General features: G+C 39.7%; 1 protein-coding gene across 5 annotated transcripts in view; it reads right to left on the bottom strand.

Annotated features, from left to right (window-relative positions):
* NALCN (sodium leak channel, non-selective) overlaps nucleotides 1–17,332 on the bottom strand; it is a 308,843-nt gene that overhangs the window by 286,280 nt on the left and 5,231 nt on the right. For all 5 annotated transcript variants that reach the window (XM_027590539.2, XM_027590535.2, XM_027590538.2 and 2 more), the window contains exons 2-3: nucleotides 5,689–5,835; nucleotides 2,593–2,775 (exon numbers count right to left, since the gene is read on the bottom strand). In XM_027590539.2, coding sequence (XP_027446340.2) covers nucleotides 2,593–2,775; nucleotides 5,689–5,835 — 330 coding nt within the window. The remainder of the gene's footprint in view (nucleotides 1–2,592; nucleotides 2,776–5,688; nucleotides 5,836–17,332) is intronic.

Below are 17,332 nucleotides of genomic sequence, written 5' to 3'. Positions count from 1 at the left end.
TTTAAAGCACAGGAGTATACACACATACATGGAAAATCTAATATCAAAACCTGACAAAGATTAGACAAAATTAAAATGAGGAAAATAGTAACAAATATCATCAAATAGCACATTAAACCAGAATAAAACTGTGTCATGACCCCACTCAGTTTTTTCTAGGAATGTAAGGATGGTTCAATATTAGGAAATCTACCCTATTACAAGAGCTAAAAAGAAAAATAATCATTCAACAAAATTTAAAAGCTATTCATGATATTACAGTCAAACATTGGAATTACATGTTTGTTCTCTTAACCTGATAAAATATACATACTTCAAACCCTAATCCTTCAAATTATTTAATGAGGAAACATGAGAGATGTTCTAAATAAGCCTGGGGTTAAAAAAAGATGTTCACTGCCTCTAATACTATTTAAAATTGAGCTGACCCAATTAAATAAGTGAAAGCAACTAGAGACATCCGAATTGGAAATAAAAAGACAAATCTGTATTTTTATATACTATGATGATATGGAAATACCAAAAGAATTAATGGAAAAACTACTATAAAAAATATAAGAAATTAGTAAATTTAGTAAAGTGGCAGGAAATAATATTAACATAAAAAATCAACAGCCTTCATTTAAAGAATAACAGCAAGTTAGAATACTTAGTAGAAGATAAGACCCCATAGTGATAGCAAAAAGATGAAATAACATACCAAAGCATAAATATAACAAAAAATGTGCAAAATGCATATAAGGAGAAGTATAAAACACTCCTGGAAGACACAAGAGGTGGACTTGACAGAATGGAAAGACAGTCTATGATTTGGAATAGGAAGAAGTGTGTGTAGCCTGAATAACCACGAGCAAAGATAATCATAAAAGGGGAAAAGGAAATGTAATTTACATCACAAAGGACTAATATTACCAACAGAAAGAGTACCCAAAACTTGAGTGAAAAATAACAACTTGAAGATGGTCTTTGTATACAATCAGGCTCAACCTCACTTTCAAAAGGAAAATTCAAACTAAAACTTCGAGTTATCATTTCTCACCCATCAGATTGGCAAATATCCAAAAGTTTTACAAACTGTTTTGTGGCAACCACTTGGGGAAAGAGGCACCTGTGTACATTGCTGGTCAAAGTCAAAATGGTTCAGGGAATATGGGATATATAGAAACTAAAAATGGAACCACCAGGAAGTAATTAGCCATATCTAGAATGTAGAATGTTCTACAAGACTCATTTTCCCAATGGATCGATGACAAGAATTTTTTTTTTTTTTTTGCAGGATATGTGGGGTTGAGATTTAAGGCATAGAGAGACTTAAATGAGATTTTAAAATATAACAAATATACTTTGTGAAGCTTGTTTGAGTCGTGATTCAAAGAAGCTAACTTATTATAAAAGGAAATGTTTGAGACAACTGGGGAAATACGTCTATGACTTGGGTACTGGCATACATTAAGAAATTGTTAATTTTGCTAGATGCAATAATGGCATGATGGTTATGTTAAAAAGGAAGTGTCTCAGTCAGTAATGCATAAGGAGTTACTTCTGAAATGACCTGATTTCTCAGACTTGCTTTAAAATGAAAAGAACTGGCCAAATATGGATAACTGTTGATACTGAGTTATAGGGATTCATGACAACTATAATCTCTACTTTTGTGTAAACTTAAAATTTTCCATAATAAAAAGGTTTTCAAAAGGTTAAAAATGAAAAAGAGTAATGCACTGACTGTGACCCCTCTCTTTTAATAATACAAAATGAATTATGTATAAAGAGATGCACTGACCCACAAGTAATTTCATGTTATGCATCATCTCATTAGATTCTTAAAATCCTAGTATAAAATAAGACCCTTTTCCACCAAAATTATGTAACTGGAGATGCTGATACAGCCAGTAAAGGAAAGAGCTAGGATTTGAGTCTAATCTGTCATTTGCAGACCCTTATGTCCTTCTACTCCCTAAATAGCATAATTTCAAATATTTCAGAGAGACAGCATCATCTACCTATTTTTATCCTCTGTGTGAAGGTTAGTAATATATAGAAGGAATATCCTCTGACAGAACTTTTCTTTCTTTGCTTTTTCGTTCTTTTCCTTTTTCTTTTATTTATTTCTTGTCTCCCAATGGTGCCATTTGCTTTTCTTATACTCCTGCTTTCCACCTCATGCCCTTTCTTTTCACCCCTTATATCTTCAGAACATTTCAGGTTAATAACATCCTGAATATCGTCACATTGTAACTTTATCATGTAACATTTATTGGGCATCCCATAAATCCACAGGTGCCACGCTTGGGCTAGTCACTGTGCCAGGCCATGGGTTCACCCATAGGTGGCATAATCGACCCCATTCTGGCCATGAAGCCTGTAGTCTGAATATCTCTCTCCTTCCTGGATATACCAAGGCTTTGTGTCTTACACAATTTATTTCACTTTTTAAATGTTCTTAGACATCATATTTTCACCAATCTCTGGAGTTATGCCCTATTTTTAAAAGCTTCAGTATGGATAAAGAGATGTTTTGTTTGATTGAAATTAATCTGAAAATACTATTAAACTTAGATGTTCAAGCCATTTTGGTTCTAGAACACTCACCTTGACAATACCCCGGATGTGCATTTTTGCTATCATCTCTGCTGTGTAGAGAAACATCAGCAAAGTATCCAGAGTAAACGTCACGTACTGAAGAGGAGGGTAGTGTTCGAAGGTCATGGGCGTGTTCATACAGACGGAAATGACGCTGATGATGGCACAGATGCGCAGCAAAGAGTGGACCCACTGCAAAATTGGTCCAAAGTTATCATTTGACACCATAAAATGAGATCTTAAACTTGTGTTATAAACCACACTATTTGGAAAATATGACCTCGAAATTAAAATATCTCACCCACATAGAGGAGAGTAGGAAACTCATGTCTGTTAAGTGCATATAATGTGCTAAATATTTGCACATATTTTATATCATTTAATTCTGAAAGCAGCCTAATTTCCACATGCTGAAAGGAAGGAAAGGTTAAGAGACTTTTCTGTGCTCCTGCAGTTAATGAGAGCCAACCGCTCACTGTGAACCTGGGCAGGCTACTTCAATGGCTCTGACCTTTCCAAGGAATTGGGCCACAACATAAGGAGATTCCGATCCCATTAAAACATGGATCAATATCTCACTTTTATACTTTTTATATACTATGAGCACCTAGAATTGGAGACTTATATTTTACTTAACGCAACGTCCCTGGTAGCTAGCACAGTGGCCTATCCTCCTGGATTGCCAATGTTTTTAAAAATGACTTGATACATAGCACTTCGTATGTGTCCGATTTTCTTTCCATTTGTATCTTAAATGTAACATTCTCATATAAAAAGATATATTTCAAAATCTGACATCCTACATTTTCAAAAGATAATAAATGGACTTTCCTCTCTATTTTAGAGAACATTCTGTACAAATTTAGCCTTGGTAGCTTTTCCAAAATTCCAAAAAGTAAGTTTCTGCAATTCTAGGAATGCACATCCTGTTTGAAGATTTTCCTCAACTTCAACATAAAGATGTAGAAATAAAAAGATAAACATGTATATGCACGTGTGTGCACATACACGTGTGTGCATAAACAGGATCATCTACATATAAAATTTTATTATAAAAACTAACACCTAAGCTAAAAAATATTCATTGCTTCTGAATGCTATGAATGCTACCCCCACACAATTAATATTACTAGCTAATTAATCAGTACACAATTCTTAAACATAATTTAAATGTGTTATTTATTGACAATGTTAGATATATCTGCAGTCATGTTAATCATTTAATATTATACTCCCCCCCTGAAAAATATGTCACAGTTTCATGGTAGATAATCTTCTCAGCTCTGCAAACTAGCAAGCACCCATGATGAAAAATCGAAAAGACTGTCAGAACTGTGAGGAGACTCAGACATTTGTAGGCTGGTGAGTGGGTTATAATATTAATCTGACAATAATATGATGTTTGCATGAAGACATAAGGCCATTAATTCTATATCATATAAGTCACTGATGACTCAATTCATTTTAAGATGTCCTTTTCATGCAATTTGGATACCCTTCAATAAATACCGGTGTGCAAATTTAGCCCCATCTGGATCTCCAACACAAAGGATCTAATTACACAAAAGAGCTTCAAAAGATGGGTTTCTTCCACAATAAATCTATTTTGAATTTAAAGAAAGAATCCTAATTAAGCATTAATCATTTTTAGTTAGTGCTTCCAAGGCTACATCTATAATGCTACCTTCCTCAGAGGTTCTCAGAAAGCCTTATATGTGAAGGGCACTAAGAAGTTAGTGAAAGCTTTATTCTCCATCCTGTTCAATTCTCTAATCATGAATGGCAGACCTTCTATGCGTAAGAAATTCTGTGGGGCTCTGGGGCCACAAAAATGTTAAACGCGTTTCTAACTCACCACTATTTAGCAGTCTCGTATGCATAACATACATTTATATTTACAGGCAATATACATTTTTACTTACATACAATTGTAAAATAGGATAAATGGAAAGAGAAGAGGTTTGTTCTGTGTGTGGAGGAGAGGGTCAAATGAGGAACTGTTCAGAGGCCAACAGGGGTGGGCTGACATCTGAGCCAGCCTTTAATGGGTCAGGAGGACTTGACTCATCAGAGGCTGGGAAAGGCCTCCGGGCAGGGAAGCAATGTGAACTGGCTGGACATTTCGGAGGAGCAGGAAGACGCCGAGGAGGCTCAAGTGGCCAGTGTGCAGATCCAGGAAAGAACAGTTGCCGGGCAGTTAGAGCCAGAATAGAAAAAGTCCTCATTGTACAACTAACACATTTTAATTTGAAATGTAGGTGAGGGAGATATTTCAGTGACTATAAAGCAGAAGGGCAATGTGAGCAGAAATGGAAATGCAGGAGGAAATCTGAGCATGCTGGACATGGAGTTTGAGGGCAGATGAGATGGGGAAGACTGGAAAGGGCAGGGAGCCCGGGCAGATGACCTTTATCCCGGTCAAAGGAAAGATAATCAGCTCCAGGGGAACAGTTCATTCCCTTGCTTCAGCCTCGGCTGTGAGTTCGTACGGAAGGAGAGCCTACTCTCCGTGGCTGGGCTGAGCTTCCAAGAGCCGTGAACATGCTGTTCCACCCTCTGGCTGCTAAACGAGCTACTCCAATGTTCCCCTCAAGGTCTCATCAGCTTCATTAGGCAGAGAAGGTGACGGAATTCTTCAGAGACACTACCCACTATCTCATTAACCTTTACTTTTACTCAACACTTGCAACTCTGAAGGCGACCTTTTAATTCCAAACATTTGATGATCACCTCACGCATTCATGCATGCTGAGAACTCTATAGTCAAGGAAGTATGATAGAAGAGATGACTCATCTGGGACTCCAGCTTTGGCTCAGACTGAGAAGGGGCACTATCGCTGCATAGCGTGACTCTGAGGACAGCTTGCACAGAGGGGGAGAAGTGGGAGCAGACCACCTAGCAGACCTTCCTATGTGACTAACTCCCCGTGACATCGCTTTATTTCATCTGAATTATTCTCCACTTCCAGACTCTGAGACTCATCCATATTCTACTGCACCTCAAACAGTCATTTCAAAGCCAAAGGTACGTGATTTTTGAATTATATGAATCAAATTTCCTTTGTATCAGCATGCGCTTCTCCCTTCTTCAAAAAAGAAACTTACTGGCTTGTTAATCCAGAGTATGTCAGCGTTGTCTGACAGAGATTCATCGGGACCAAAGTCAGTAACCGGCTGGGCCTCCACCCTGGAGCTCTGCTTCCTTTTGAGCATGCTGAAGTTAGCTTTGGTGAGCAAGTACAAAACTGCAGTCTGCAAGAAGAAAGACAGTTCTGTTAGTCACCTAAACCATCTTTACCCTGATCCCTTCAACAACGGAGTCCCCCGTGTATGCATATGCATTCGTTAATTAGACACATGTTCTACTATATGGTATATAATATACGCATCCAAAAAGAAACTTTAAAAGAGTAAGATAAAAATACTAATCCAAGCTTGAGGTTGTTTTTTTTTTAGATCATCTTGTGCACTTCATATACAGTCTGCATGCCCGTTTGGAGAGCACTAGTCTAGATTAACTGGGGTAGAATGCCTTTGCCTTTTCAGATACACATAGTAGTAGGACGTTTTTTGAGGCCTAGAGCTGTCTCCACTTAAAGCTGGTCTGTGCCAGAGCACAGGTGACCAATCCACATGAAATAGATCTTTCCCAGGATTTCCCCCGGGTTAATTTAATGTGACACTCACAAACGTCTATTTCCAATGATAGTTTCAAACGGAGTTCCCAATTTTGTCCTTGACATAGAGGACGTGGGGCAGACAGAATGGGGCAGAACCTCCTCTAAGTGTTTTTTTGTTGTTGTTGTTGTTGTTTTATGAATGCTGGAACTGCATCAGTTCTTCCAGTTACCCTGAAGTAAATCCAAATCACACCGAAGAGGGAGATGAGATAACCGCTTGCCATGTACATACATTTCCACAATTCCGATCATCCACATCTTGCTCTAAGTGTCACCTCTGTCTGGCCATTGCTACCACCTCCCACAGTGCAGCAGCCACAGAAGGAGGGCCTATTGTATGCCAGGCCCTCAGGACACAAATAGCAAACAAGTGCAATAGAACAGAGAAGAGACACAAATGTAGGCGGTGCCTGGCTACCCTGAGTCCACAGGCAGACTTATTTGATGAACACCTGGACTGAGTCGCAAAGGAAAGGAGCAAAGCTAGTGTTTTTTTGGAGGGTATATACTATGTTTTGGACACTTAGCAATGATATCTCACTTAATCTTTACAACGGACACTAGACAGGAAAACATCTCATCTTTTCACGCCCGCATGAGAAATTCCAGCCTCGGGGTGGTTAATAACTCGACCAAGGCTACCCACCCAAACTTGAAATGCAGAAGAAGCTCCCTCGACTACAGAGCCTAAGCGTGTGTAGTGGACCAAACTGATGCTGAGGACTGATCAGAATAGCGCAAGGCCAGTAAAGGGAGAGGAAAGGTCCAGGCTGCGCATAGCGGTGGAAATGCCGAGTCAGGAAAATGCAGTGGTTTTACCACCAGGAGGTGCGCTGGCTGTCCTCTCAGCTGCTCCTTGGGGCTAGACGCGGAACTCTAACCAAAGGACACTGAGGACCACTCAGTTCTCGCAGGAGCACGAGAAAAACAAGAATGTGTCTGCAGGATCTGTAAATAAATGCAGTTGCAATTTTCACTGGGAAAGAGAACAAACCACGGCAGCTCAGGACAGATCAGCTTTGACTTTGATTCTCTATGTCTGAGTGCCTCCTTCTATGTCCGGGCTCTCCTTGATGTGCCCAGGTAGGTATGTTTGCCCAGCCCTCCTATTCCCAGAAGAAATCGAGCTAATTGGCTTTAAGATGTGCTAGGTATTTCCAGGCTATCTTGCCCTGAATATCGGATTTGAATATGGGCTTTGCAGTAGGCTGCACTAATTAATTTTATTTTACATAATTGGAGTTAGGGACTCTTGACATCGATATGTAAATATATGCAGAATATTCAAATTATGCTTATTCTCTGATTTACTATGGAGGGAAACATCTGGTGGCCTCAATTTGGGATGCTTTTTCAATGACAGTCTCCTATGTACCCAAAAACAGGATACAGAATCTTTTAGAAACCCTTCAAGATTACCCAACACAAAGGAAATAAAGTGTGGTTGTACAAGGTTGTTTAAAAATGACACAAGAAAATTTTATAGACCTGGCCACCAGCCATAATACCTTTTTCCCTAAGCCAGTGGATACTTAAGAATGACCATTTACTGCTCTTATGATCTGGCCGTAAGTTACAGTCCGAAAAATTTTTGATGTATGAATGTGATACCTTCATATATGAATTCCATGCACCTTTTATTATAAATATCCCATCTGAAGCAAAGCCGATTTTTGATTACAGATTTGTTTATCTAAAGAAGTAGACACCCAGAATTATTTTTTTTTAATCTCTATGCTAGCAATTTTTTACCCAACAAAACCGTGCATGATGAATGATATTGTCATACACTTTCACCCTAATCTTACCTACTGCAAAAATGCCACCAAATTAAAGTGCCCAAGAAAACCATCTGTTCAGACTCCCATGGAACCTGGTTAATCCACATATACATTAAAACTCACTAGCTCCTGAATCACTGAAATCTTGACTGATTTTATAATACCAAATATTATGTAAAGCAACCAAGTAGTAAAATAAAGGCAAACTACAAACATATGAAGAGTTCAAAATTAATTTGAGGCAGTTGATTACAAAAATTTTCCTTTCTACACAGAAATATGATTTTACCTTCATTCAAGCTGAATCAATATAACTAAGTCCAGCAAACCTATTATTCCCCTGATAAAGACCAGCAGGGATATTTAAGTATCCTAGGTAAGCTGATTATTTTGATAGGAAATTGCTTCTGTGTATCTTAGCCTTATCACTATGATGTATTTATAACCCAATATTTTTTTTTTCTGTTTACAGAAGTGTCCTTCATAAGGCAGTGCACTAAATTTAAAAAGCAAGGCTTCCAGTAGCTTTTTCAGCCTTATTAAAAGTAGTTGGTATTTAAATAGTTCAATAGTGGGGAAAGGCTGCATGGTTACAATACATTCACTGATTAATCTTTTGCCTGGAAACAGCTAAAGGCAACTCCAAGAGAAAAGATATTTTGGTTCATTGCTCCCTTTTAAATGGTTAAAATCCAGTTTCGCATCCTGTGATAACTTTTTACTTCCATCGGCATACTCTTTCCTTAGAACATTCCAGTTCTTTCTTGACCAACTGCAGTGAAGAGATTCCGTTTTCTGTCACTGTGAAGTGCTTGCAACACTGTGGGTCATCTCTTCTCCTTGTAGCTCCCTTGGGCTTGCATGAAACTCTTTTGAAACTTCCATCTTCTAAATGATGGTTTACAGCATGTCCTTTACTTGTTGCTCCCCCTGTCTGCCCTCTGTACTTAACGCCTTAAACGAGCATCTGCTCTTAAGAGTCTCCATCACCATCTGTTGCTGTCTGGCTCCCGAGTCGTGCATCGACGCTGCTGCTTTGCCCTCAGATGCAGGCCGTACCGACACCATCACCACCTGAAACTCAACAGGGCAGGTGGATATCAGTTCGGCATTACCCTCCCCCTTTCCTCTCAACTCCCAGATCCTACTGCTCTGAGCTCTTCGGGTCCTCACGGGCAGCTCCTCACACGTGCAGAAGGGCATGTCCTCATGTGCAGGTCCTCACATGTGCAGAAGATTCTCTGTGCTGATGTGCACGGCCCCTTTGGCTTTAGCCCCGTTCTTGCTGGGCCACGGATTCAGGTCAGGACTGCCACAAACATCAAGCTTTCTGATATGTCCCGTCCTGTATATCAGACACCAACTCCCCAAAACACTGACCTGGTCTCTCCTGGAACCCAGAAAATCTCTCAGTCTATCCCCTTGGTTCTTGTTCATTAGTTCATTCATTCATTCACACGAGGAAGACTGCACACCCGCTTCGGTATCAGGCACTGTGACATGCGCTGGATTCCCAGCAGGGAACAGCAAAGGCATTCGGAGCTCGCAGCCCGCCTGCCTTCTTGAGCTTCACGTTGTAAGGACACTCCGCCCCGCTCGGTTTTACCTGCACTTGCGCCCATGCTCATAACCCACACGCTCCACTTGACCTGGCTAAGTGTCCCATCACCCCACCTACGATCTTTCTCAGCAACTTCAGCAACTTTACTCCAGCTGTGTCCTCTTCCTGGTCTGCTGCCAATCCCGCATCAGTCCTTTGTACTCCCGAACTGAACCCATGCAGGGTTTTTAAAAGGAAACTAAGGAAACAAAATGTGCAATACCATCCCTTGGACTTCTCACCTCCAGCTTTACTGTTAGGTCTTTGGAAGGGCAGCCTTCATGGCTAGCAGAAGTTTCTCATTCATTCATGCTTGCATAAAATGCATTCAAAAAAAAAAAAAAAAGGATCCCAACCATTGTGTGAGGTGACAGGAATTTAGCACTAACAAAACATACTTGGTCTCTTTCCTCCAAGGATTCCAATGCTCTGTGCTCCTGACAGAGGCAAACAACATGTTTAATTAACGACGGAGCAACTGATGAATTAAAGGAGAGCCTCTCACTACTGCACACTCATTCTTCAACTTCCACCTAATGGTATTCTTATTTTTTTCACTATCTTATTGCTAGCTCTGCACTACCTCCCTGGGCAAGGAGTATTTATTGAACGACTGATTCCCAACATGCACCTGTATCTGCGCTGTCAGCCATGATAAGCGTCATGCGACAAGCCAGGACAGCTGACTACTCCCTTCCTGGACCTCAAATACCTACATCTTAAGTTAAATGAAAAGAAAATAATTTTATTTTTTAATTTTCATTACACTAACAATGCAGGATAATTAGAAAAAATATAAAGACAAAATGAGGAACAAGGTGAAAACCGTCAGGAACTCCACTTCTAGAGACTCTATTGTTTTTGCAAAGTATTTGTTGTGTGAGTACATTGTGCCCATCCCGGGGCAAAGCACTGCAGATGGAGCAATAATCAAATATATTCCCTCTCGTCCTTTAGCTGGGGCACTTATTCTCCAATGGCATATGGGTTGTATATCTACTATCTTCTTCCCCATATATATTTTTCCATGCATATATTTATGTTTAAATGACTGCTTAAACACTGTCTTGTAACCAGCTGTTTTTTTTTCAGTATCTTGTGAACATCTTTCTCTGTCAATAAATATGCATGCACAGAAAATCCTAACTGTAAATAAACACCCCCTTCAAACATCTGCCTTTCTCTGTCTTTTTCGTCTCTTAAGCTCATTTACATCCTTACATGTGCAAGGCCTTGCCAGGTAAACAGATAAAAAGACATTTTTTTTCTAGATTGGCTGTCAATATTGAATTTGCAGGGAAGAAAGGTATCACCACATATTTTGGAAGACAACTGAATTTGATGTTATCATTCTTTTGAGCATTACAATCTTATTTCTTATTTCAAGTATTCCTACTTCTCCTTTTGTTGTCGTTGTTTTGCTTAAATGGCCTCAGAACCCAAACCAACAAACCACTGATACCCGTATTGGAACAAGTTTTCTGCCTTTCCCATATGCATATTTAAATAGTCCGTTGTACTTCAGCACATGATCATAACAGTTTGAAGACAAAGGGGATGTTTATTCCTGATGCTGGAACTGCCAAATGCCATTATTTCTGTAAATACAGACTCCACATTTTGGCTGGCCAAATGTCCTTCCCAACAGAAGAGGTCCATTCAGAAAAAATGAATATAGCATTGTGCATTTTACGCCATGCTTGTAAATGAGGGAGCAAGCCCCGCTATTTTTGTCTTATTTTCTGTGATCCAAAATCTCTCTGCCGTGCCTCATGCTTCTCTACCCCGTCCACTCATCCTTCCTCTGATTTCCAGGGTACAGTGGTGCTCCAAAGCCTGTGATGACCCCACCTCCTCTGCCAGCTGAGTGTCCTCTCACTCCATTGTGAATGGCTGAAACTCCTCCCTAGTTCTACAAGCCCACAGCATCTTGGTTCTTTCCTAGGGGCACCAAGGACTGGTGTCCTGTGCTGTCTCAGCATCCCACAGCCACCACTGTGAGCTCACCCCTTACAGCCTCTATAGCGTGGTACACAGCGCTCTCCCACGTGGACTCCAACCGCCCTACATCTCCTGCTTAGCGGGTGCTCACTAATTAACTTGGATCTTAATTCTCAAAACCACTGAAGGACAAGTATTACAGGCAGGATTTTATATGAAGCTGAATATATACAGTCCCCAGTCTGAATGCTTTACACAAAAGAAAACAGTCCTCAAACACACACACACACACACACACACACACACACACACACACACACACACACACACAATAATCTACAGAAAAAAAAAAACCCACAAAAGTGTGATGAAATGCTTTGGAAGATAAGGAAGTTCCCGTGGTAAAATTATGAGCTCATCAGTTGATTTCCTCTCCAAATCCGTCAACTGCCATGTAAAGACAGACTCCTACCAACGTTTACTGAGGGCTCGTCAGGTGCCAGGCTTTCTAAGCACATGGCGCATCATGTCATTCCATTCTTACAAGGACTTTTTCCCTTGGGCTCAGAGATGAGGCAGGATATGAACCAAGACAATGTGGCTTATAGAACTATTAAATTTAAAATTAACTATACTATAACTCAGAGTGGTAATAAAAAGAAAATACTTTTTCAACATATTTCAACATAGTCTCATCATACAACCTAGTGATTATAAGCTCTCTTGGCATCAATTATTTTTTTTGTGTGAAAATAGTGCAGACATTTCTCATTTCTTAAAATTGAATCCATTTTTATTATATGATTCATTTGATGGTTATTCCAGCCACACGTTTATAAAAATGTGTCTTTTTTTCTGGCAAGAATCTTCAAATGTCTCACTGAATCTATCTAAATGTCACTTTCAGGTTTCTGAAGTCATTATTCATTATCCAGTCTTTTTCCTTGAGGGTGAATTCTAGAAATGTTCTATTATGCTTTGATTATCTTTTCTCTAAATTTCAAAATAAAAATGAGAAAAAAGCATTTATGAACTCTCACCTGATAATCTTACATCTTGTAGGAAAGAGACAGCTGTCTTAATTTCCTACAGATGGCAGATTTTTTAATTTCCTAGAGTTTGTTTTAGTCTCATAAATTTTTTTTTTAGAGAGAGAGCACACGCTCATGTGAGCGGGATGGGGGGAGGATCAGAGGGCGATGGAGAGAATCTTAAGCAGGTTCCATGCCCAGCACCCAGCAGGACACGGGGCTCCATCTCACAAACCTGAGATCATGATCTGAGCCCAAATCAACAGTCAGACGCTTAACCAACTGAACCACCCAAGCACCCTTAGTCTCATAAATTCTTGACTGAATATGCTGAGAATGTGAAACTAGAAACTAGGTCTCACTGATGATACCTTGGCATAAGAATATATGCTTCCTGCAGAGAATGTACCAAGGCAGAAAGAAGGGGTTTATCAAGAGAAGTCCTTTAGCTATACTCAAAATCCACAGCTCAGAACATGGTCAAGGTTGTCATTTTGTTTTGTAGTGGTTCTTCCAGCAAGGAAAATCCAAACTAAATGGAAGCTATCAATCAGAAGTTAGCAAGTGGTAGCTGTTTTTCTAAAAGTTTCTAATAATAATGCATTGGGTCATCCTGAGAGGTGACCAGCTGCTTTCTGGATATTCTCAGAGAGAATTACTATACATTATGAAATTTGCAGACAGGACTCCTGCACTGTCTGGAGTTTGCAGTACATCACATCCCAAGAAACTCCCAATGATAAAATCTATTATCACACTCTCGAAGTTGCTCCTAACTTTATGCATTTGATCAGTTCTTAGGGTAGGGTGATAGTCCATAAAGCACTGTACATAATTTCAGAAAAGAATCAAGCTTTAAGCATTATGTATTCTCTTTCGTTCCCCCTGCTTGAAAGATGAAATCAAACATTTATGGAAAGTTGGCTCTGCGCTAGGCACAACTGCAAGGCCTAACTATCTCTCTGAAGTAGTTTTTAGTATTATCTCCATTGTACAGATTAAAAGTCTGAGGCAAACTTGCCCAATGCCACATGAATTGGAAACAATTTTAGAATCCAGGGAGTCTGAAATTCAAGAACTTTTATAAAATTCAAACATTTTGCAACAGTGATGAAATTCATTTGTGATTTCTTTAAAATAAATACAATATGAAAATAATTCATTGTGAAGTCTGCACAAATTACACCTGACATCTGCTTAGAGTTTATGACGTGTGAGGCTAAGAGATCTGTGTGGATCATCTCACTGACTTCTTGCCCTGCCCCAGTGAGGCCAGTGTTCTCTTACTCCTATTTTAGAGATTAAACTGAGATTGAGAGATGGTAGACGTGCCCCGCCCGAGGTCATTTTCTGATCTTGAACCCCGTGATCTTCAGTCGTCCACATCTTTCAGTCTGACCTTTCCAAGGCGTGGTGACTAGAATCTTCTTTCTCAGAGATCAGGGATGGAGATTCTCCAATTCTTGCCTCTCCCATGTCTAAGTGGTGAAACCAAATTGCAGCATGGCAGCCCCGAGAAGTGCAGTTCAGTCCTCCCAGGCCACTCTTAAGCAGGCCTGTCACCAGTCCCCTTTGCTCATGAATTTTATGGGCCAGACACATCTTTCCCTCTAATCGGGCTCCTGCTTGCAGAAAAGGCAGGTGGCTGTGTTGTTTTGTCTCTCAAAGTAGCCTGAGTTTATGTCTGCTCCAGCGGTCAGCAGAGTGCAAACCGTTAGCAGGAGAACTGAGACATCATTGAAATGTTGACCCCTGGGGTCACAGCAGCAAGCTCTCTCTGACTCTCCCCGAATGCACTTTTCTTTTGGGTGCTTACTCATCTACAACTTGGCCCTCGCTAAATCAGGATGTAGTCCTGCAAAAACAGAGCATTGCAACGCGTGGTCCAGTCTCAGCAGGACGCAGGGGCCACCCAGGACTGGCCACCAAGCAGAGGAAGTGAAACATTTCAAAAGGCCACCTCTAAACCGAGCTCATCCATTCTCTGTTCCTTTTGTCAGCGCACTGATTAAAAACAGAACAGAGGACCAAAGGGGAAGGGCACATCAGAGAGGGAAACGAACCATGAGAGACTGTGGACTCCAGGAAACAAACTGAGCGTTTCAGAGGGGATGACGGTGCGGGGATGGGGTAACAGGGTGATGGGTACTAAGGAGGGCACGTGTTGTGGTGAGAACTGGGCGTTATACGCAACTAATGAATCACTGAACGCTACATCAAAAACAAATGATGTGTTATACAGTGGCTAACTGAACATAATAAAAAAGAAAGAAAATGGTCCCCCACTTTTTATACTGACTCTACTTCCCAAATCCCAAAGAAAAACAGCATTATTACCTTTTTTCTCGTTCTTTCTACGAATGCTTCAAAACCGTCATTACTAAGAATTCTGTTTTTTTCATTTTTACTTGTGAAAATTGAATTTTCTTTGCCCTTTAAAAATCACTGGATTTGGAAAGGAACTCAGGATAGACTGGAATGGCTCAGAACCCCTTTGTTGTTATACCCTGCATCCCAAACTAAACTGGCCCAGCCACAGGAAAGGGCACGGGCCTCTATTTGTGTCACCTAATCACTGTATTGATTACAAATTGAGGCAATCAGCCTCTGGCCAGATCTCTACCAATCAATCCTTTTAACAAAACTTGTCATTCACTCCAAGCTAGGAAGGATATACATTTATAATTTTGAGACTTAATTCTGGGTACAGTGTAGGTGTAAGAAAATTTCAGGAAAAGAATGTCAGAGTTAGAAATCACCAGAGGTTGATGGTGTGACTTTGCAAGAAGGTCACATTTCCCAATCTCCGAATAGTCCGGTAAAGGTTCTCCCGTCCTCTACATGGCTGCAGGGCCTCCGAGGGTTTTCATCTTCCAAGAGTTCAGGGACAGGAATTTTATCTTGATAAACTACTATTATCATTTAAATACTATGAAAACTCAGAAAAGGAGATTATCTATTTTTATTGTGGTCGCTTAATCTTGTAATGAATCTGCAAAGCACAAAGAAGATGGATGGTTTAAAATAGTGGTTTTCAAAACTTTACCAGACCGTACTTAAATAAGATGGCAATTCAAAAGGAGTTACCCTATTTTTTTGTTTGTGGTGATTTGATTTTGTAATAGGAATCTGTCAAGTTTGGACAAAGAAGGTGAAAGGTCTCCAAATAGCAGTTTCCAAAGACTGCTGGACCTCTGAATCATCCAGGGAGGTTCTTAAACATTCTCAACCCTGGCTGTCCTTCACATCAGGCATACTAAGAACCTTCTGGGGTGGACTATGGGAAATGGTCCCCAGGGAATTCTAACACACTATCCCAGAAGTGGTCCCAATTAATGATGGGGTCACTGATCTAGACGCTCAGAAGAGCATCTTAATACCTCCGGAGTTTATAGTTCAGAGTCAAGACTGGTTGTTTGGGGATAAAAATAAGAGAGACTAGTTCTAAACAACTGAAACAAAATAGAAATCAGAGACAAAAACTTTGATTTATAACTGTATGTACATGCAGTATATTATATTCTTAAGTTTTCCTCAGAGACCTTCAGAATTTTCTCAAAAAAATAACTACATGGAATATACTTTATATACAAGAATAAGATTTTGGTTTTTGTCTTATGAGAACATAATTTTTTTTAAAGATTTTATTTATTTATTTGAGAGAGAGAATGAGAGAGAGAGAGAGAGCACATCAGAGGGGATAGGGTCAGAGGGAGAAGCAGACTCCCTGCCGAGCAGGGAGCCCGATGTGGGACTCGATCCCGGGACTCCAGGATCATGACCTGAGCCAAAGGCAGTCGCTTAACCAACTGAGCCACCCAGGGGCCCTTATGAGAACATAATTAAGAACTCTTTTCCTTGGCTTTTCTACTACAACGTTCTAGTCTAGAATATACCTTGAAAATGGCTATTCATTTCTTGAAACGAAGAAATCATAAACAAATTGTCTAGTTCAACTAATTAGGTTTTAAAATTGCTTTAGTTTTTACGTAATAAACAGCAGAAAATTGTTTTGTGGTTCCCCAGAGTTTAATATTTTTTTTCTCCATAAAGTATTGACATACCAAATTGAAGGAAATGGAAATACTAATTCAACGAAAGGTGTTTCCAAATCCAAGAAGCCCTATTTCTAAAAATGTAAATCCCTTATTCACAATACTTATCTCCATCTCTGTGTTTTAGCTCCTGGGAGGAATAGTTAAGGAAGTTTTCCATCCTTCAGAGATCCTCTCATTTTACATTATCCAGGATTTTTTAACCCCAACTTCTGTAATATATATTTAACAGTGTCTTAAGTCATCACTGACTTGTATCTTGTCTGATACAAATTTGTATCTTGTCCGATAGAGGCTTATGTAATTTGTCCTTTTCAGAAATACTAATTTTTAAAAATCCTTCCTCTACTTCAGAAGTGATCCACGAAGCTGACCTATGGATTTCATAATTACAACAAAGAACAGATTTAAAAATTAATGAAGCAAATGATTTAATCTATAGATACTGCTCACTGAGAGATGAAGAAGTGATTAGTTGAATAGGAAAAAACAAAACAAAACAAAACACCGCCAATCAATCACCCGAGCTTGAAATCCTGGATTTATTTTCCACCCATGCCCTCCCTTTCCTTCTACTGGTTTGATCACCAGGATCTGTTAGCATTCGTTCTGCTGATAAATCTACTATCTACTTCTTGGCTCCATGATCATAGTCTGGTTC

Source organism: Zalophus californianus, chromosome 3, assembly GCF_009762305.2.
Source record: "Zalophus californianus isolate mZalCal1 chromosome 3, mZalCal1.pri.v2, whole genome shotgun sequence".
In the NCBI taxonomy this organism is placed as follows: Eukaryota; Metazoa; Chordata; class Mammalia; order Carnivora; family Otariidae; genus Zalophus; species Zalophus californianus.
The sequence above is the reverse complement of the archived record's forward strand: the minus strand, read 5'-3'. Positions and strand labels throughout refer to the sequence as shown.